At 45.2% G+C, this 22,873-nt stretch overlaps 1 protein-coding gene across 1 annotated transcript in view; it reads left to right on the forward strand.

The window, feature by feature from the left end:
- The window catches only part of CAPN14 (calpain 14), a 74,597-nt gene extending 61,640 nt beyond the window's left edge, over positions 1 to 12,957 (forward strand). Inside the window, 1 exon segment of the mRNA XM_057497550.1 lies at positions 12,862 to 12,957. Coding sequence (XP_057353533.1) covers positions 12,862 to 12,957 — 96 coding nt within the window.
- Positions 12,958 to 22,873: the final 9,916 nt, after the last annotated feature.

Below are 22,873 nucleotides of genomic sequence, written 5' to 3' on the forward strand. Positions count from 1 at the left end.
CCACTAGTCATGCTTATGTGCCTGTAATGGGTCCTGGGACTTCCATCCATTGTCAGTGGAGGCTGCCTGTTTAGAGTTACCGATGCTTATGTCTGCATTCCAAGAAGAGCCACCTCTGGGCACCTGGAAAAGCAAACAAATCATTAGATGGCTAAACAGACATAAAGCCCAGGGAGAGAGAGGAGCAGCACAGCCCTTTCTAGTGATTAAATAATTGTAATGCCAGATGTGCTCTCTTCTCGTCCCCCTGGACAGCCCCCCTCAGCAATGGCGAGCTCTGCTTTCTGGCTGCACCGCAATCAGCTGTCAGTGACTTTCATCCATCTGTGCTTGGGTGACACCACCTTCTTCACTGGAACACATGGAGCTGTCATGGCACTGCATGCTGTCCGAGTTCCCAGATCACTTTATGTTGATAGTGTTCTTGCATGGCTGCTTTCCTGAATGTGCAGGGAGGGCCCCTAATTCCCCGGTGGGTGCCCTCCTAGTCACTCCCCCAGCCCAATTTGCCCCTGGGGAGATTTCCTTTTAGACAGTTGATTCCCATCAGGAGTGTGGGTTCCCGTGAGGCCTGATCAAAGAATTCTCTGTCATCTGACCTGCCGTGAAAGCACCACATTTGTTGGTTTATTTAACAATAGCTACTGCCTTTAATGTTGCTAGAAGCCCAGCATGCTTATATCATTTTCCTTTTAGCTGAAAACAATATAAAGTATGCAGGGAACTTAAGTAGAGCCAACCTTTCAGTTTAAGAGTTTGGAATATTGAAACGAACACTTTTCCTTGCTTACAAAGAATTTTTAAAAAGCACGAACAGCTAAATGTTAATAGGCATTTAAGAGCTAATCTTTAACAGAAACAAAGGACTTAAAGCCCAGGTCTTCATGTGTGAATTCCCCTCTTGGGAACCCACATTTATGAAGTTTCATCTGTTAGTTCCCTTTAGTTTGGTTTCTTCATTGCTTGCAGGAGCTCTCCCTATTAAAGCCCAGTCATAAGGAGAGTGGTCTTTAAAGAGTTTGCTTCCAGACTGAGGCTCTTGTTTCCTTGGAGTTGATGCTCAGTGCTTGGGTAGTTTCCATGCTGTAGGGTACCTGGCTAACTCCTTACTGGGCCCTTCAATCAGAATCACCAGGGTCCCATAGGTCACCTTCTTCGCTTTAACGCATGGCACTTTCATGGCATGTCATGTTGTTCAAGTTTACGGATGATTTCGTGTTGGTTGCATTTTAGAGTGGCTGCTTCCCTGGGTCTGCAGGGAAGCACTTAACTCACCACTGAAGTCTGAAATTCTGGGCCAAGACATGAAAATCCAGCTTTCACAAAAGCTCATGTTTTCACAAAAAATCACCAACATGATTCTGATTTATACAATGACCATGCTTCAGAACCCACCAACTCCTGTTTGTCAGGTTTCATTTGTCCCATCCCTCTCCAATGTGGGCTCTGGCCACAGTTTCCAGACTCACACAACATACCTATCAGATGAGCACAAACAGGTCTGACCTCTTGGCATTGTGGAAAATGCCAGCAGTGATACATCTCCACGTCCCTCCTCCTGTGCTGCCCTCTCAGACCTGCACTTTCTCCAGACTTCCCAACTTAAAGAGGATCTGGAGATGCCGGATCTGATCTGTTGGCAACTCAATTGCCATGCCAAAAAGTGGGAGAAGAAGTGAGTGTTTGGTTTACTGGCACTGGCATACACATTAATTTAAGGGTCTTCATCTGCTTTGGTAGGTAAATTAAACACTTACCCATGAATCACCACGTCTGTTATGCAAATTGGTTTCTGTCTGCTGCTCTGTTGAGAATAATGTTCCATAATTACAACAGATATTTACTTATGTGCAAATCAGCTTTCTTACCACCTTCTCCATTTGAAAGAGGCCTCCAGCTGCTGCAGGAGCCGATGTGTCTGGCAGGGCTGGAGGGCCGCTGCTTTTGCGAGACTGTGGTCTGAGTTTGCAGGTCCTGGGGCAGAGGAGGATCCAAGTGCCTTCAGCCAGCGAGTGGGGATTGGCTTCTCTTCACTAAGATGTTGAAGAAACAAGTCACATGGAGCAAACAGGAAAAGAATTAAGCCCTAACATGTATGGTCTGTTTAGGATTGACCAGGAAGTATTCAGCAGGGAAGAATTCTGAGATGGCTTCCCTGAGCTTGGGAAGGTGGGAAGACTTCCTGGAGAGACCTCAGGTGGGAAGGTATTCCAGGCTCAGAGCAGACGCTGGAGAAAGGATCAAACATAATCTGGCCTGTCTGGGTGGGCGAGGTGGGCCACCCAGCCTGGAAGTAACTCATGTGTCTGAGCCACTACTCTGGCCTGCATCTTGGCAGGTTCACTTAGCTGCTAACAGCAGTAAGGTACATAGGAGTATCTCCAGATTGGGAAACTGAGGCATGGAGCAGTTACAGTGGATTGCCTAAGCTTACAAAGCCAGGAAGGACAAGGTTGGAAAGGGGGCAGGATCAGAAGACAAGGAAATTCTAGAATTCCAGGTAACTGAGACATGACTCTGTAAGCTCTTGATCTCTGGTGACGTGTAAGCAACGCGGGGAGGATAGATCAGGTTAGAGGTGTGGCTGGGGAGTGGGGGCAGTGGCCAGACTTTCTTTCCTGGATCTCTCATCTTCCCTTTTTCACCTTGACTTTGTAAATTGTACCTAGTAAGAATATTACCCATATTTTTATTTTCCATCTTTCATAGGTAAGGAAAATGAGACCAAGAAAAAGTGTGTCACTAGCTGTTCCATCTTTCTTACTAGTTTATCACAGAGTGCTGACCCTCTTGGGACATGGTCTCATCACCCTTAGCGATAATTAATAATCATATCAGTATAATAGGAAATGTATCTATACGTTCCGTACTTCCTAGAATACCTGATATAATACAGTCCTCATCTTCAAGCAGCTTCCATTCCAACGTGGAAGAATTCAGTTTTAATCGGGCAGGGGCATAGGAAAGCTACTGGATCACATGCCAAAGAGCCATTCTTTATTTACCTGGCCACCATCTTGGTGGGAAAGCACCAGAAATTTGAAAGATTGAGTATTCCAAAGATACTTTGTACAAGTTACACAGAGTGAGGCTGCTAACAGATAAAACTAAAATGTGGTCTGTATGAACTATTGAAATAGTGTCGAAATAAAGTATCGCTTCCCTCCTTTTCCATTATGTAGTAGATGGAGGGCAGATGAAAACAGAAAGGAAGGGAGACCAAATCAGCTATGGAAAAATAAAAGAGTAATACTTTTTCTTCTGCACAGTAGTGAATAATGTCAGTAACCTTGTGGCCTGATCACATGAGCACAGAGAATTTCATGGAAGGAGTGACTTCTGCATTATTCATTTGTACATGTATTCCTGAGTGTTTACCTGCCCTATGCCATGTGCAAGGCTGGATTTTCAGAGATGAACAGACCCAGTCTTTTTCTCCATGATTCACAGTCTACTTAAAGAGATCCAGATATTCAGGGAATTAAAATTAGCTGATGAGGGGTAAGTGTAAGGGTTACGCAAGTCCAAGGAAGGTCCATAATCCAGGATCTGGAAAGGCTTCCAGGAGGAGGTGACATCTACTCAGCATGCTCCGGCCACACTGGTCTTGCAGTTGCAGATTCCTCCCCACTTCAGGGCATTTTCACTTATTGTTCCCTCTACTTCAAATGCTAATCCCTCTCCTTTTGACTGTCTACTCCTATACACCTGCAGGTCTTGGCATAAGCACCACTTTCTTAGACATGATTTCCCTGACTTCATTCCCCCCACATCTAACGATGATTCCTGTATTATTCTGTTTCTTACCACCCTATTCCTTTCCTTTACAGCACAAATATTTGTATCTATGTGAATCTTTAAATAACTATTTTTCCCACTAGCATATAAGCTCCTCAAGGTAGACTTTCCTCTACTGGGTATATAATAGCTTCCACCACAAAAAGGGCACTCAATAGATATTGGTAGGACACATAAATGAAAAATACCCAAAAAAGGCAAGAAATCCTCTGAATCTCAGTTTATGCAATTGCAAAATGGGATTTATGTACCTACTCCATAGGGTTTCTGTAGTGTGGTTGGAAGAGCAATGTTCCCCAAAGATTTTTGCATCCTATTACCTGGAACCTGTGGCTATGTTACCTTATATGGCAAAAGGGACTTTGCAGATGTGACTAAATTAAAGATCTTGAGATGAGGTGATCACCCTGGATTATCCAGATGAGTCCAGTGTAATCACAGAGAGACAGGTGGTCAGAGGGATAGAAGGTGATGTGGTAACAGAAGCAGAGAGAGACTTGAAGATACTATGTGGCTGGCCTCAAAGATGGAGGAAGGGGCCACAGGGTAAAGACTGCAAGTTGCAAGAGCCAAGAGATTCTCCCTGGATCATTCAGAAGGAATTACCCCTGCTGACACGGTGGCTCAGCCCCATTAGACACATTTTGGACTTTGGACTTCTAGAACTGTATGAGAAAAAAATTGTTATTTTAAGCCTCTAAATTTGTAGTGCCTTGTTACAGCAGCAATAAGCAACTAATACATTTAGGGATCAAGTAAGATAATGTGCGTCAAGACTCTTGGGAAGACACAAAGCTGGGGATCATTATTAATTTATGACAGCTCACCCCTTGTTTATTCCATTTCTGTGTGGTGCTATGTAAGTTCCAGCTACCATAATGAGGAAGGATGCTTGAATAATAGCCCTACACCCCAAGGAAGGGTATTTTTTCATAGTTTATAATTGCCATAGAGCTTGAAAATCTTCCAGGTCTTATAGTTCTTAATTACGCTCTCATGCATATGCATCAATTACCCACATGCTCCTACCTAGCTTGTTACTGCAAAGATATTTAAAAATATATATTTGGAACCGTTTCCTCTGTATGCATCTCCCTCTGAAAATATCCTATGAAATATTTCACCTCCACTGCAATAATCTGCTCCAGTTGGGACACGCTTGCCAATCTTCCCTGCACGACAGAATTAAACCCCCATTCTTGTCTGCGGCAGGCTCAGTGCCTGCTTATTCTACCTGGCAATTCTCTCCTCAGAACTCCCGGAGGCTTCATTGCAGATTTGTTCTCTGGGTTTGTGTCTGCTTTGCTGGGTACGGTCTGCAATCTTGGAAGAACCAAGGAGTGCCTGACCCAGGAGGTTATATTTAAGTGGCAGTGGAGGAGAAAGAAAGGGTGTTTATATTTCTGCCTGCTGTTTCTCCTTGTTGAAAGTGGCTCTGCAGGGTCTGTACTTCTGGCCTGCTGAATTCCAGCATTCTCAGTGCTAGAGAGGCAGTTTTATCTGCAAATCAATGATTTTGCCAAATGATAGCATTCAGATTCTCCAGGTGGCCCGCCTGGTGACTTTCAGTCCCACCTGACTCAGTTTACCAATCCTCAAGTTGATTTTCTTCTTTCCTGCCCCCCTCTCTTCCTTCTCTTCCTCTGGGCCTGACTGTTCCTCCTGTCCTAGAGATGCCCGTGGAACTGTAGCTGCTGCTCGCTGCTGGGAAAAGCACAGATCTTCATGGGGCATTTTCATCAAATGGACTGAAGTCATTCTGTTGCTGAGCAAAAAAGGTGGTGGTTTGCCTCAGTTTTTGACTGTTAGACTGAACTTTAAAAAATGTCTTTTGTGAAAGAGGAGATCTCACCTTTGGAACCTCCATTTTATAACATGTTGTATCATTAGGTAAAAACCCCTTACCTTCTCTGCATCTTGGTTTTCTTATCTGTGAAGTGGAGATAATAACATAAACCTGATGGTGTCACTGGGAGGATTAAATGAATTAATAGGTAAAGTGTTTGTCACATGTAGAACACAGTCTCTTAGAAAATACCATGTTCCCTCCTCTACCCCCTCACTCTATTTTCATGCTTGAGATGCATATACACTACCTGGTGAGTTTGCTTTAAAGGAGATTCTGCATCTCTCTAAGATGCAGAAAGTCAGATTCAGCTGGTCTTGGGAGAAGCCTCCAAATGTGTACTTTGAGCAAGCCGCCTTGGTGACATTGATGCAAGCAGTCTTCAGACTCTGCTTTTAGAGCTGCTCCTTGGGGGCCTCTGAAGATGGTGAACTTGGGCCATAAGCAACTTAAGGGCAGCACCTGTGTGGTGTCGATTTGGGTATAATCACAATGCCTGTTAAGAGGAGATACCCAATACACATCAGCCAATATTAAATGAACACTATGTGCATCTTCAATATCCATTGATTTATTTTTTCATGTTTTACTTCTCACTGGCAAATTAGGAAGCTATTTATAAAGTACATTCATGCAATAACCCATCTGATCCCTGAAACATTCCCAGGGGACATCTGAATCCTCATTCTCTTCCATGCCAGCAGGTCCTAACCCACCTTTCAATAAGCCCCAGTTCAGAGCCATGATCTCTGCGATGCCTTCCCACTAGAGCTAACTCTACTCTCCTCTTCAACTGGTTTCTCTGCCATTTAAAATAGGTTAACTTATATAGATTATGTATGTATTTATCATCAGATTGCATGGTAGTTTTCCCCCTAATATTTCTGCAATCCATCCCCTTCTACCACTGGCCCAGTCCCAGCTCCAGCATCTTGCTTGTTTTTACTACATTAGCTTCTTGTTTGGTCTGTCCATACCATTCTGTCCCCTTCCAAACTGTTTTCATCTTTGTAGTCAAAGGGGGTCTTTGAACGCAGGAGTCTGATAACATCTCTCTGCAACCCTTACTTACCCACCTGCCACTTAAAATCCTTCCGTGGCCCTGCTTTCCTTTGCTATTGGGATAAAGGCCAAAGCTTTGAACATGACCTCAAAATCTCTCTGAGGTCTAGCTGTCCCCTTGCTTTTCCAGTCTCATCATGTATTATCATCCCCTCACTCGGGTCTTCTTCTGTTCCTTAAATGCAACATGCTGCTGTTGGCCACTGGTCCTTTGCACATGCAGGTCCCTCTGCCTGGAGTTATTTTCTCATCCTGCCCCTTGGCCTAGGTATCTTAGTTTTTAACACTGAGTGAAAATCTCACATCCTCAGGAAAGCCTCTGATTAAGCCCTCCCTGAAGCAAGTCCAGATGAAATTCCTTTGTTGTATGATCTCCTGAAACTCTGGTCCTTCTCTCATTGTTCTCATCTTACTTTATGATTACATAACAGTAGTACAGATACTTGATTACTGTTTGTCTCCACAAAAGCAGGGACTTGTCTGTCTTGTTCACCTGTGTCTCCTTTACCTTAGAAGGTAAGACTTGACACATACTAGGTGCTCAGTATATGTTTGGAATGAATGAAAGAGTTGATGCATGGATGAGGAATGTCTATTTTACTTTGAATGGGGGCTATAGTTTTGAACTCACTCAAAAAGCACCTGGTTAAGTGCTTTTTCATTAAATCCTAGGGATCAGAATTAAATCTCTAGGGTCCAAATTGAAAAATTTGTGGAAACTGGTTTATGGCTCAATTTGGACTCAGGGACTTTGCTGATTGATTGTGTTACAACTATCTTCATGAAGTTTAAGTTCTCAGATTCTCTAAGGAAGTAGATTTTGCTGATAACTTATAGAACAGTCTTTGGTTAACCAGATGGTTATAGAGTAATATGTCAACGTGTGTTTTGGAGACAAATGTTTTTTCTTGAACAAGAAAGTGACTACTATGGCTGGATAATGGGCGTGTGGGTGGATGAGAGTTGAAACAGAAGGTAGAGAATCTCTGGACTGAGCTCATAAGCCATCATATGCTCTATTGTATAAGGTGTACCATACGATGGTGTACCATCATATCCCCCCATCTGCAACTGAACCCAGGAATATTGTGCCAGAGTAAATGTGGCTGAGGGTAGGTGATGGGAAAGTAAAGGCCGTGGTCAGAAAAAGGATGCTCAAAAGGTGTAAAGAAAATATGGAAGAATGAAGAGTTGGGGTGAATGAAGGGCAGCAGTGCACAGAAACTACAAGAAGTAAAAAGGCTCAGGAGAATCTCATCCCAGAAGCTGCAGTCGAACTAGATTGGGGTTCCTGGCCCCACCCAAATCTTCCTGCACTGGAAATTGTTCCCAGCCCAGACTGAGGAGGTTGGCCAAGGCAGTCATGACTGTAGCCTGCAACTGCTCTCGCCCCTTGCCTCTCATACAATTGTTTGGTATAGAGCAGTTTCCTGAGCAGAGATGAGCTGTCAGATCTCTCTCTTGAAATTTGGAAGTGGACTAGTGAGGGACTAAGAGAGTTGTTTGTCAGAACTTGAGCCTGAAGTGTATATGGAGAATGGGGGTCAGAATCCACTTCAGTGCAGGCCAGAGCTGAAGTTGCAGGAGCAGACACTACGAGTGAGGAAGCAGGTGTGCAGAGAGGAGAAGATAGCACGAGTTGGAGAGAGGCAGAGATGCAAGGCTGTGTCAGAGAGAATCAGAGACAATGGCTGCTGCTCCAGGCACTGCCCATACTTAGCTCCTCTTTCCAAGAGGCCTGGCTGGCTTAGGTGACTGTGAGCTCTGTATCTTTTCAATAAACTCTCCTTTAAGAGGACTGGCTGAAGTGGGTCTCTCTCCATTTTTTATATTCAAACAAAATGTGAGGAGCAATTAGTGACCGAGCAGGTAGTGGAGCAAACAGTTTCAGCTTGAATTTGAGATGTGTAAAGAAGGGAGCTGCAAACAGAGCCCCAGAAGAAACAAGCTGGAAGCATCACACTTGTCTGTAACTAAGCTTGAAAGTCTTGGGTTTGTGTTCACAGTTCGCCTTCTCTGTTACTCACACTTGAGTGGAGGGAATTTTCCTGACTGGGTATCTGACCTCACTCGCATGAGCTAGGCTAATGGCCTGCTGTGACAGAACCCCTGAGACTGAGGCCAAAAGTGGAGAGTCTTTTCTGTTGCTTTGGGAGATAGATGATAATGGAAATAATAGGCAGAGACAGAAACGGTCTAGCTTTTCCTTCTTCCCTTCCAGAAGCAGCCTGGCCTGGCAGAGGCCTTATAGTCCCTTTCCTACTCTTCTAGATTATTTCTAAAGTATTAGCACCATGCTGATGCTCTGGTAAAATCACATTGGCTGTTATTCCCTTGGATGGTGTCTCAGCCACCAGCTCTAAATGCCTTCAGATGTTCAAGTCAGCAGACTGAGCAGCCTCCTCAGTGGCCTAGGTGTTGTCAGCTAGTCAGCAGGTATTTATTGAGCATCCCCTGAGTGCCCAGCTCTGCACCAGGTGCTCTGAGCCCTTGGCTTATACGTATGAAGGTAACTGTTAATCGACCACTGGATGTGCCATTCTGTCGGAGGGGTTCTGACGCTTTGGTGAGCATTGCCAGGGCAACCAGACCACAAGTCTGTTAACTAATTAATACTGCAGTGATCACACCTAACTCCAGCTCGGGGGAAGAGGAAACTGGTTGGAATGATTTTCTTCTTTGAGAGGGGTGGGTGAGAGAGACATAGAGTTTCATAGCAAAGTAGAGGTCTATTCCATTTTAAAGCTAACTGGGAAAAGACACAGAACTGGTGTGGGAGAAGTTACAGATGAAAACAGTTCAGCTCATAACCAAGTGGATGATCAGCAGGAAAACAGTAGGAGGTTTCTTAGGAGACCCTTGGTGTGAAGGGTCTGTCAAGGGAGAAGTTCAGTTGCTGAGCTGGGTTTGGGTCCCATGTAAGGACCAGCCTTCTGCGCAGGGCCCCTGGGAAGATCCATTTGGAGGGCTTTTATAGCAACAGTTGGGAACTCATGAAGGAAGACACGTACATGTGGATTTTGCACGATTTTTGTTTTGTTTAATTTTGTGTGTGTATTTAATAACAAAAGCCAATTAGCAAAGGTCCAAGTTCCCCAATGGAAACACAAAGTTGAAACAAAGACTCTGCATATACCGGATTTTTACATAGGGATGTAAATCTTTCCTTCTTTCTTGCCAGCTGCTTTTTTTGTACTTTGGGCCCCATTCTGCAACCAAGGGTCTTTGGACCTAAAGTGGATTCCTCAGGAATCCTTTGTAGACTGGTTTGAGCCAATTAGACTCTTTGTTCAAGAATTTCACTAAGGAACTAAATTAGCCAATAATTAGGAGCTCTGTTAGGGTGGGGTGGGGCCATGGAGACCTGAGCTAGGCAGTCATCATCTTCCACAAGCAGCCAGAAGCAGAGAGCAAGACTGGGGAGAGAAGGAGTGTCCACTCACTCATCAATTCTCCACTCAGTCAAAGCTCCTCCTCCAGCACCTTGTATGCATCATAGCCTCTGCTGCGCACAGATGATGCAGTAGTGGCCCAAACAAGGTCTCTTTCCTCATTGAGTCTACATTTTAGTGAGGCAAGGGGGACAGAAAATGAACATATACTATACACTCAGGCAGTAATATGTGATATGAGGGAAAAGAAAGCCACTGAGGCCAGGGGGGCTGATGGGATTGAGAGGCTGCTATTTTAGCTAAGGAGGACAGGAGAGGTAAGAGGGGACTACCATGTGGCCACTGAGGGGGAAATAATGAAGCAGGTGTCTGAGAGGATTAGGGGCAAGGCATCATGTGACTGTAGAGAAACGGAGAGAGGAATTTCTTTGAGAGCGGGCTATCCTTACTGACCTTGGGTTCTGTGAGATACCTCCCTATACATCTAATGAATTACCCCCTTTACTTAAGCCTGTTTGAGTGGTTTTCCTTTTCTTGCAGTTAACAGATTTCAGTCATCTGCAAATCCACAAAGTGAGTCTACAGCAGTTGTAAGTATTTAGGATTTCTGTTCAGGCTCCCTAGTTAGAGCTTGTGACTGTCTCTCTCCCGCTGGAGGCAATGACCTTAAAGTGAGGGGGCTTACAGAGGGGCCGAACCCAACCAGTCTGTGGGCGTAACAGATGTCAAGAGACGACTCTGCGACTGTTTCTAATTCCAGCTTTAACAAGCTTTGAAAATGAAAGGAACTGTATTCTTGAAATCATTAAAAGAATATTTATTGTGCCAAGATAGTTCCATTTCATTAGGAGGTCTGGGGGAAACTTAGAGATATTCATTGTGATTTCATACAGTTCATACGGATCACTCTTGACAGCTCTGAGTGATTCTACATCAACCCCCAGGGTATGGCTTATGTCTGTCCATCTGATCTTACTGGAGCTAAAGAACCAACCAATAAATGGGATCTCTCTAGAACTGAATGGGTCCCCAAAGCACACAAATATCGAAACTTCAAAAAGGAATATAAGGAACGCTATATAGCCTGAAGCTATGACTGCTGCTGGACATGTGTTCAAGGAAAATAATATTTTTTGAGTACTCTGAGGCCAGACACTGAACGTATGTTATCTCCTTCTATCCCTAAGTAATTAACCTTATTCTAGAGATGAGGAAACTGAACTGCAGAGATTAAGTACCTTGCCAGATCATTCAAATTCTGAGTTGTAACTACAGATGATTGCTCTGGCTGATAAAGCAGAAACAGAATATTAAAAAGATTTTGGGAATCTCACCAATAACCAGGGCTCAGCTTCCAGAGGTATGCCTAACACTGCACTGCAGAACTGGTCTGGTGAACGAATCACTGCCACCTTGCAAAGTAGCGGATGCCAGTATTTGCACCGCTGTCCTGTCTGTGCAGGCACTCAGCTCGCCTGCTTGTGCTATTGCTGCTAGCACCATGACTCACTTTTATACTCCGGAATTCAACCTTTCAGTTGTCACTACTTCCATTTCTCTCTGTCCCTTCTCTCTGGTCTTGTTAGCGTGCATGTAAAAATTTGGCAAAGGGATTGTTTGGGAGAGCATTAGCCTGTGCTCTAGCTGCAAGAGAGGCTTGGAAAGGAAGTGGCTAACATTTTCAACTCCTGAGAGAGGCGTGTAAGTCCCTCATCAGGGGAAAATGCCCCTAAAATAGAAAGTGGTTCAGATGTAGGCAGCCAAATGAGAGTCACATGCCCATGAGAGATGGCAATATGACATATTCTCTGAGGGGTGGAGCTGGCACTCAATTTCCAGAGCCCCTTACCTCACATTCCCTCTTATAGGGCTGCCCATCAAATGGAAGGAGGTGCTCACTCAAAAAAAATCATTGAACAAACACAGTGTCAAGTATTTTCACCATGTCCCTAGTTTGTGGGGGGGGGGGAATACACTGGTGCAAAAAACATGGTTCTTGTCCTCAAGGTGTTAGCTTATCTAGCCATTGTCATATGGTCATGAGCAGTGATAATGGATGACTAGTATATTGACTACCTTCTGTACCAGGTGCTTGGTATCCATCATCTCTAAATCCTGACAACAGCCCTGAAAGGAGATATTTGTAATGTCATTTTCTTTTATCAGATGATGCCACTGGCACTCAGAAAGGCTACAAAACATGCTCATGTTACACAGTTAAGAATTAGCAAATCCCAGGCTAGAACTGGAGGTCTGTCTGACTTTGGGCACACTGGGGGACAGACGGATGCAGTAGCTTGACAGAAGTCTGCAGCTGACGGCAGAGCCGGGATTAGAAGAGAGGCCTCTGGCTCCAGCGCCCATGAACCTAAGCACTAAGCTAACCTGGAGCCATGCCGGCTGTGTGTGCCTCACACCACATGTAGGCTGGCCTGCCCTTCTTACCTTCATTGTTCTGAATGCCTCTTCTTCAGACTTGAGGTTTTAAAACTTGTCCTTTCCAGGTCCATCTTTTTGAGGGATGGTGGCCACCTCAGCTGATTCCAGAGAGAGGGGTGTGGTGTCATTAAACCAGACCACGCAGAGACCCCCTGGGGGCAGGCTAAGGAGAGAATCAGGGCCTCGGCTAGCTGGTTTTGAAGGCTGCTTCCCGGTCTCACTCTCCATGAGAAGGGCTCATTCCCAGAGTGTGTGACTCCTTTGGGACAGAAGTTTCAAGATTTTCACTCCCCTCTGTGAGACTGCTGGGCTTTGTGACCTCAGGCCAGTCACCCTGACCGCTGGAGCACTCCTTCCCTGAAGGACACAGACCGGCTGCTGGTGGTGATTGACTTCCTGATGAGGGAGAAGGACTTCTGAAGAAGGGTCATGCCCAGAGCCCCTGATGGGGGTGCATGAGTGACACTGTGAGGGCACGCCTCCCAGCCAGGCGGGTCTGGCAGCACTGAGGGTAAGGAAGTTCTGAAAGAGGCCACAAGAGCAGAGAGAGACAGAGACAGAATGAGAGGAGTTGGTCCTTTGCTCCACATCTTTCTTTCCCACCTTCCAGCATGGCTCAGGTTCCACCATGGCTATCCAGCCTTAGTTTTCCAGTTGCCTCTACATGTGCACATGGTCTGTATATACGTGCTCAGACATTATTGTTTTTGTACTAACATCACTGGCCCATTTCCACTCAGTTCTTGTAAATGGGATCCCATACCATCTCCCTGCCCCTAGCACTCTCTCTCTCTCTCTCTCTCTCTCTGTCACACACACATACACACACACACACCCCACACACACCAGTGAAAACCTCAGAGCCATTTGCTTCCCCCTAGAGATTGCTTAGTCTCTGAGAGTCTGAAAAGAAAAACCCATCAGCCATCAAAGATTTTAATTATTTATTTTTAATTACACAAGCAGTGCATGAGTATGTTCTAGTTGTAAAAAATTCACACAACACATATACAATTAAAGTCTCTCCCAAGTGAAGAATTTTAAACATCTCTGGTGCTCACCCTGTCAGATTGCATCTCTGCCGTGGACCGGTCCTGGGGAATGTCAGTGAACCTGGCAGTTATAGGGAACGACAGGGAAGCTGGGGTCACTTGTAAAATGAAATGGGGGCTGTGAGCTGAATGTATCCTCTTTTTTTAGAAGCTCTTGACTTTGCCAGGAATGCCCCCTTAGATTTTTGTGGTTTTCTTTTAGAGTGGGGAAGAGGGGACGGGGTTCCTGTGCCTCTGTAGGGGTTTGCCTTTTTCTTTAACACATGCCTCCTCAAGGCAGCCAGCATGAGATTCACATACACAGCAATCTGGCCCACTGGCTTCTTTCCAGAGGGCCGCCTTCCCAGCTTGGACAGAAGAAAGAGAATCTTTCTCACACACGTCCAGGTCCATCTGACTTACTGAAGGAGTTTCTCAATATTCTCAATATTGGCTCATGCCCTCCTTGAGCTTAAGGGACCTGGCCATATGTGGCCATAGCAGGTGGGAAGATTTTTGTCAAATTCATCTATTTCTGAACAACATTCTATTAGTGGATAGTTCCCTATGACTCAATAAACTTCTGTATAAATTTGTGGCAGAACGAAAAGACAAATAAAGAATTTCGGAGGAGAATTCAGAAATGCATTGAATCGAAGAAGGATGGAAGTTGAAGGGATCTTACAAACTACCAATTTAGTTCTTCCTTTTACAGGTGAAGACATCAAGACCAGAGAAGTTGGGTGCAATGCCCTGAGCCACATAGACACACTGAGACACAGAGTGAGGCTTCCAGAGTCCAGTTCCAGACTCCCAGCTCAGTGCTCTGTCCGTTACCCCAGAGCTGGAATCCAAGCTGCCACGGTGATCCACCCACAGGACCTGGGCAAGGCACAGCAATTCTTGGCCCCAGTTTCCTCCTTGCCCCTATTTACCTTAGAGAAGCCCTGTTAAGAGCATCGGATGAGATAACTATTAAGTGCCAGGCAAATTTCCAAGGAATTTTCAAGTACCAAAACTGAACTGCGTTTCAGTCACACGGAAGACAAGCCTTCCTAATTAGGCAGTCATCTACAGTAGCGCTTCTCAAAGCAGCACATCACCTACCTGAATAAACACTTTCAGGACTCTGGCCAGGAAGCTTTGCTTTTTTGTTTTGGTTTGTCTTTTTAAGTTCCCTAGAAACCTGATTGTGGACTGAGCATTCTATGAGCTTAGGAAGTTATTTTTAAATCAGGTAGGTGTGATAATGGGGTTGTGATTATGTCCAAGATGTTATTAATTTGGGGGAGTGAGTGTTCAAGTATTTCTAAGTTACTTAGGGTTATTATTTAGGTGTATGTATTGTTTATGTATCATGATGTCTGTAATTTACTTTTTAATGGTTCAACAATTACAGATGAACACATGTACACACACATATATGAAAAAAGGTTAACAATTTTTTAATTTAGGCGTAGGTATATTATTGTTCCATGTGTGGCTGTTGAGAAGACCATTATTGTCTCTGACAATTTTTACAATAAAATGACTAGTAAAATAAATTCTCCAGGTGATTCAGATTCTCTCTAATGGTTTGAGAACCATTTAGGTGGTGAGTGACCGATGACAGTGTGTGAGTGGAAAAATATTTTTAATCCCCACCTTGGTCTTGCCAGAACTGGAGCCACTTCCCTCAGCAGTACTGGTGAGGTTCTATTTCCGCTTGCTTTGTTCGCCTGTCCGAGTCTCTAAGACCAAAATATTGACATAATAGACCCTTTTCTCATTTCCAGGCAGGCCTAGAGGTGACACTGGCTCACCTCGAAGATACTGATTAGACCAGTGGTTCCCAAACATGGGTGCCAAGAAACCTCACCCATAGGATTTCAGTAGGCTGGGGGTAAGGCACAGGCATCTGATTTAACAGCAGTCAGAGGTAATTCTAATGCACATCTATGTTTAACAGCCATATTTTGGGTCATGATGACCACAAAGCCAAGGTCATAGGTTTGCTTTCCATCTTAAGGGCTATTTAGCTTTGCATGAAGAAAAGCTGTGTTCCTTTAGGACATCCTGAACACCATCCTGCTCTACCATTTTTAAGTAGGGTTCCTGGTGGAAATAAGAAGAAAAAAAATGCAGTCATTGTTATTTCGAACACTTCTGGAAATTCTCACCCACTGTAAGGGAGGACTGGGCAGCCCCCTCCTGTAGCTCTGGTTTCTACAGCAGGAGCTAGCAGGGTCTTTCCCCAGCTCGCCACGAAGCAGCTTCCCTTGTTATATAATGTGTCTTTGCAGCTTAAACCTTTAATTAACCAGAGATGTCATCAGGAAAAGTTTGCCAAGGAAGAAGATGCCTGGTTTAATTAAAAAGATCTTTAATAGTTATTAAGGAAATCAATTTGGAATTCAGGCCTGAGAGCAGTGATAAGGGTAGAAATCACTGAGAGGAACTTGGCCATCTCTTGCGGTAATGGATTTTAACCCTTTGATCTCCATTGCTTCAAAATCCCTGGGGCAGTGGTGCAGAGGCTGAAGAAGCAATGCTTATCACTCATCATTTTTGAATCTCCATTTCAGATCCAAGAGGCAGGTCTGCCTTATATACGAGGAGCCTAACCTTTCTGGAATGCAGTTATCCTGGCAATCGAAGGAAATAGGAAACCTTTATAAATTGAAAATCTCCTACCTCATAAGTATAAGCTGTTTTTATTTTTTTCCGAGGAGATGCATTATTTCTCCCTGAGGATTTGTGCTTGGACTGTACATCAGGCTTCTTTCCATTACCTCTCAAACCCGCCTTCTTCGGATCAAGCCAGAAAGAGGGATTTGGCTCTTTGGAGCACAAGAGAAATATTATTTTCACTTGTCTCATGAAAATGATGACACAAAAGGTGAAATAGCCAGAGGATGGGCAAAATAAATTGCATGGGGAAAAATAAATTGCAAAAGAGAAGGAGTTTTTATTTTAAAAAACAGCATTCTACCAACAGGGGGATGATATTAATATCATCCCTCTGATGTAGCCCAGTTGAGTTCAAATGCTAAAAGCACTTTTCAAATAATCTGTTTAATTAATATTTGGTTAGCACTTAAAGACACTGAAGACAGGTGCAGATGTGGCTACAAAAATGACTCTTGTTGCAATGTAAGTAGAAAAGGCGTCTCTACCTGGGCCTCACATCATTCCTCAAAGGAAACGCAGCAGAAGAGAGGCCAGATTCATTAACACTCAAACCTGCATCCTTATAACCAGTTTACACTTTGTTGAAGAGCTGGAAACAGGCCTTATATTTATTTATATTCCTCACAGCAAATTGCCCAGAATCTGTGCTCACAATGAATTGGTTGATTGCTTTGGTGATTTCTTGGAAACTTCTGGGCTTAGTAGCCAGCAAAATGTCTCCGCTCCCAGTTTCATCTGGTCTGTTAAACCTAGTGAAAGATGTCACTTGAAGAACTGGGGCATTCTGAGAAGTTGTGTTAAAACCCAAGTTTTACTAATAAACTTGTTTTCTTGCTTGTAGGTAGATCATTTAGCCTCTCTGGGCTCCACTTTCCTCAATTACAAAATAAGGATCATTGAACTTTGGTTTCCAAGACCCCTTTTGACCTTAATATAGTCTGATCCACTATTTCGCCTTTGTCTTAGCTGAGTATATCTGTTCTCAGTCAAGAGACTGATGGTACACAGAAAATTTCAGTGCTTATTAAAACATTTGTAGCCGACCTACAGGTCTTAAATGGCAAGAAGCAGGCTGGTTCCAGAGAGCAAACCTGTTTAATTTAGCCCACCTGATTTTTTTTCAGGGTGGGGGAGGGTGGGAATTGAATTAATTAACAACAGTCAAAATCCAGGAGGTTTCACATAGTTATCCGGATTTCTGTTTCTGTTGAGAAGTTGGATAACCTTGGCACTGCTTTATCTGTACTAGCCATGACCAGTTGGAACTGCTTCCTTACAGGTCCTACATGGATCGTGCTGCTCTAGGCTGTGGCCTCAGCAAGAACTTTGAATGTTACTCCTCCATTATCAGTGGGTTTACACTGTTGTCCCGACTCGATCCCATTTTACTCATTCATGTTACTTTTATGGCCTGAGTAGGTATGTGAGGGAGAGACAGAGATGATTGGAGGGATAGTTAAGGTCTGATGTCAGGAACCCCTGCCCTCTGAAGAGAGATCTGTGTCAGGAATTTGGCTGCTCTCTGGGATGTGTGAATTGCAAAATGGGTAAAAACGCCTTCATTTGGGTGGGTGGGATCAGATGGCCATTGACTGATGTGGGCAACACAGTTATTTCCTGTTTAAAGCTAGCTCAATTTGTCTACATAGTTTCTTCTTTGAATAAATGTCTCAAATGTCATTCACTCAGAATAGTGCCTCACATGAACACTTAGGCTATCCCAAACTCAGCACACACACAAAAAGACTTTAACAGCAAAGACCCACATTTTTATTCACCTAAGAAAATCAATCTTCCTTTTAGCAATATCATTGGAAGTCCTCCTGGTCATTAGAGTGGCCATCTAATTTATTGTCTGAAGTAGGAATTGCTTAAAAGTCAAAGGGGGCACTATTAATAATTATGCCAGGAAAATAGACCAGGATTGTCCCCAGCAAACTGGGGCACATGGTCACTCTGCTCAATATGTCACATCCACTAATGACTTGATTACAAAATCTTCCATTGGCCACTGAAGGTTGTCCTGGGAACCAGATTTGTCCCATTTCCACCTGTGTAGCATGCTTAGCTCTGCTCGCTGTTGGAAGTTCCTGCCGGATTGGAAAGGATACAGCATGGTTCTGTTCCTTCCAGGATTTGAGATCTCCTGCCTCCTTCTACCTTTCACTGATGCTTGTAGGCTTAAGACTACCAAGAAAGACTGTTTTTGACAGTCATAGATGATGCAGATGGGTGTCTGAAATTTGGGACCTGGGAAGCAAATGACGTCTGTCTTTGGATCCTTCCATTTCTTCTTCTGTTTGCATTCTTCTCTTTCACAGACCTTTCAAGGTAATTCAGATTAAAGACTATCCCCCTACTTTTCTTTAATCTAATGGGGTCACCTCTTCATGCTAGAACTTTGCATTTTCTCCTGGGGAGTCTATGGCTCGGGCCACTGCAGGACAACACCCCTGATGGTCAAACCACTTTCCACAACCAGCAAAGACATATCATTGCAGCAATAGTAAGTTTCACATTTGGCATTGGGGCATGGGGCAAGGAACAAAGAAAGTTTGCAGGCATTTCAAATGATGAAAGAAAGAAGCAGGCTTTTGAAATGCAAAGATACAAATCCCTTTCCAGGAAGCAAATTATACAGTGGTACATAAGAAAAAAAAAAGGAGGAAGGGTTAAAGGTAGTGGGATAGTGAAAGGAGTTAGTTGTTTAATGGATAGAGAAAGATCCAGAAAGGTGACTCTCAGATCCCTTAGATAAAGCCACCCACCTACTCATCAAAGATGAGAAAAAGCCAGCTGCCTTTATTCTTTTGACAAAAATGTGCCAGTGTGGCAGAGAGAGGAGGTAAGAAGATTGGTAGTAGCTCATTCTCATTTACCATGCAGCCTGAACGATTCTATCCCTCACTTTATAAAAAGGCCTTGCAGGAGACTTGGGACACATGGTGTTGACAGAATCTACAGTGACAAGGAAAAGGGAGGGGAACACAGAGGAAAAGGGGGCTGATGTAATATTTGCAGGTGAAGAACTTGAAGAGAGCAGACTGCAGGGGTTGGCTCCAGACCTGTCTGTGTGAGTATGGGATAGAGAGGCATCTTTGAATTCTTAATGCCATTCTGTTAGCTGCCAGGGCCCTGTGCCAGTGCTGGGCCAGCCTGTGGGCACCTCATCTCATTGCTGCACTACAATCTGCCCTGCTACTGGTCACCTCTCCCTATGGCCCAGAAGGGCAAAGACCTCAGTAAAAAGCCATCTGGGCCTCTGTGGGTGAAATCTCATTAGGTTGGCACAGACGGCACCTCCCAGGTGGTGACAGGTCTGCAAAGCATGCAGATGGAAAACACACTCACATACACACCTTCTCTGAAGTCACGCAGTGGGCAGGGAGGAGGGATGTGGAATCTGATCCGAAAAGAACAAAAGCTGCTGCCTCTGCAGTGAGCTGAGCGAGAGTGACTGGAGGACAGCTAAGGGAAACCACAAGTGTAAAAACCCACAGCAGAAGCCGCCTGAGAGCATATGCATCGGACTTCACAGCTTCCTCCTGTTTCCAGCTTACATTTGCTCCATATGCTGGTTTACACAGCTTTCCAGGCCATAATGGGTTTTATTCCATAGTTTTTATACTAACATGAATGACTCACATCTGCTTCAATGCCCAATTTACTCTAATGTCTTCGGCTGTGAGGCGAGAATAGCTTACAGAGAACTTGCCAATGACAGGAGAGGCAAGAAGAGTCCTGATTCAGGGAGGAGGAAGGTGAGAACCCGTGTGTGAGAGCCAAGAGGGCTCTGAGGCGGCGTGGCATTATGGATGGGAAACCGAGACCCAGAGAAATGAAGAATTTGTTCAAGAATATCAAGACTAGGGAGATAGATCCATTTTAGGGCACCAGATATCCCTAATTCAGAACATACTTATTTTTCTTATTTCCTGCTGTGGAGAAAGTGAAGGTTCCTCTGGCCAGGATTCTCACTGGCCCAGGTCGGCTAGCTCACTACACACGTGTGGGCAATACGTTGTTACTGACTCTATATAAAGAGCTCTGCCCAGTGCTCTGGGTGACAGGATGGCATGGCTACAAGGCTGCAGGAGAGCAGAGACGAGACTGGAGTGGTGGCAGCACTGAAGACAGAGACTGAGATGGCTGTCAGGTAGAGGGGCCCAGAGGCAGAGACTGGCTTGCTGCATGCAGACTCGCTCTGAGTATGGGATTCTAGTGATTCACCTGCCACCGTGGAAGTAAAGTTGGGTATAACCCTTTCACCCCAAGAATGTTCCATTGTCATTCCTCGGTCTCACTGAATCCATAGTGAACTTGTCCAGGGCTGAAACCCACTGGCAAGACACCTGCCATGTTAATTCTTTTGCTAGGAGCTTTTCCTTCCCATAGAGGCTGAGATGAGAGAAAACTAACTTGGTTTCATCTCCAGTGATAGCTAATCCCCCACTGGGATCAACTGTGCTCTGCATTACTTAATCTGGTTATTAAAGTTTTAAATATCTGCCAGAGTGAAGGGGGCCCCTGGATAGTTAGACTACGTCCTGGGAATAACCTACAATGCTGAGTCCTGCATGGAGACTCACTTGGCTTCAAGATGTTTGAAGTCCCATCTGAAATGGATTTCAATCCTAATGACAGTTACTGGTTTGACAACCCAGACTAATATGCCTTTTGGCTGCATTAGGTGGTAACACTGGCAAAACTAGGTTCCCTTAACAACTTGCAAAGGCCCACGGAATCTTCTCCACTTGAGCGGAGGACAAAATTGTGATTCAAGAAGCAAGCACTTGGAAGGCAATCCCTGCTCTCCCAGGCCCTGCAGGCCCTGCATGGAGCTGCCGTGGGAAAGCCAGGGCCTCGGTTTCCTCAGACACCAAACAGAATGAGCACCTCAGCCCATCGGCAGCAGGCAGTGTGGTGCTGCACCATCTCTGAAGCTTGGTGATGGTGTTGTGTAACTGTCTGCCATCTGTTCCTCAGACACAGCATCACAAAGCACTGAGCAATAGACTACGGAGCTGCTGCTCCTTCCTGGAGCTGACAGCATCTCAGCGGCTGGCCTGGGGGTTCCCTGCAGAGCACCCTGCAGGCCCAAGCCTGCAGGTCCAGGGTGAGGCTCCTGGAAGAGGTCTAGGGAGCTCAAGATGCTGCAGGGATGGGTTGTCTTCTCCCGCTGCCTGTCTTGTAATGGTGATCCACCTGGACCATTGCCTGGCCAAAGTGTGGACTGGGGAACCTATTGCAACCATTCAGTGTGTAGGGTTCTAATAAGAGCAAATCCAGGACCACCAGCTAAGGATCTTTGTGAGTCTGAGAGCTCAGCTGAATCTTGAGATGGGCTGGTAGGAGTGCACAGCTTTTCTGGGTTATTTGATTTCCACCTCTCTTCTCAACTGAAAACTTATCTACAGCCCGGCCAAGAACTAGTTGGGGCTTTGAGGTAGGACTGCCCCATGGCTGAAAGACAAGGCACCAAACACAGGAGGCTTTCAGCAGATTCCTCCACCTCTGACTCCACTTCCTGGGGGCTCCACCTTACTAGAGAATGAATTTTGGAGCCCTGCTTTACACCTGCCCCACCTCTAGTGGGCTATGGGGCTTCCCCTATGCTGAGCTTGGTTGAGGAGAGGCAGGGAGGATGGTGGCTACATCATGCTCACCCCCTGAAGCAACTTGGTGAGATGAACATCCCTCCAACTAAGGCCCCAGAGATGAAAATGGTTCACTTTCTGCAGACACCCTTCCCCAGGCAAAGCAAGGGGTTTTACTTCCCCTCTTTGAGCAATCAGATGATCAGATAACCACCAGCACCTTGCATTCAGCTTTCACAACTTGTTAGAGGAGGTATTAATCATCCTTATTTTGCAGATGAAGAATCTAAGGCTGGAGAAGGTAAAGGATGTGCCCAAGATACACATAGTGTGGCTGACCCAGGAACCCCTAGTCCAGAAATACACCATTATTCCAGCCCAGCTGAGGCCTACATGGGATGCCAACTCAGACTTTGCTTTATGGCTAGATCCAAGTAGTTTTAATCTGCAAGGGGGTGGAAGCTGTACTTTCCAAAGACACTTGGGAAAAGGGCTTTTGAAAGATAACCCTCGGCACCCAGGATCCCTCTGCCAAGGTTCTTTCCAAGAACCCCATGTGGCTGGACCAACTTTGGCCCCAGTTTCATGCAAGCACAGAGCCCTGATGCTTTAAAGGAGAGAAAATCCTTAAGATAATTGCGACTTAATTTTTAAAAGGACTTCTTTAAAGTTAAATTTAGACCAGCTCAGTGCTCCATTAAGCAGGAAAAGTTGTCAGGCACCTGCAGGCAGGCACTGAAACACCCTGGGGAGCTGGCCTTAGTCTTGAACCTCCATGAGAGAGAACCGCGGCCGGGGCAGCAGCCAGGCGAGCGTCCCAGGGTTGCAGCGCTGGCTGCCGGAAGGCGGGTGCATTGAGGGCGGGACCCGGGTGTAAGCGCCACGTGCAGCCCCCGCTGTGAGCGGGAAAGCCCTCTCAGGCATAGCTCCGCCGGGCGCCGGCTGGCTCTTAAGTCCCAACTTGCAGCTGGGGTGGGGGCCTCGCAGATGCACTGTTCCCGCCCCGCCCCGCCCCAACCCAGGATGGCTTGGGAGCGG

Source organism: Manis pentadactyla, chromosome 2, assembly GCF_030020395.1.
Source record: "Manis pentadactyla isolate mManPen7 chromosome 2, mManPen7.hap1, whole genome shotgun sequence".
In the NCBI taxonomy this organism is placed as follows: domain Eukaryota; kingdom Metazoa; phylum Chordata; class Mammalia; order Pholidota; family Manidae; genus Manis; species Manis pentadactyla.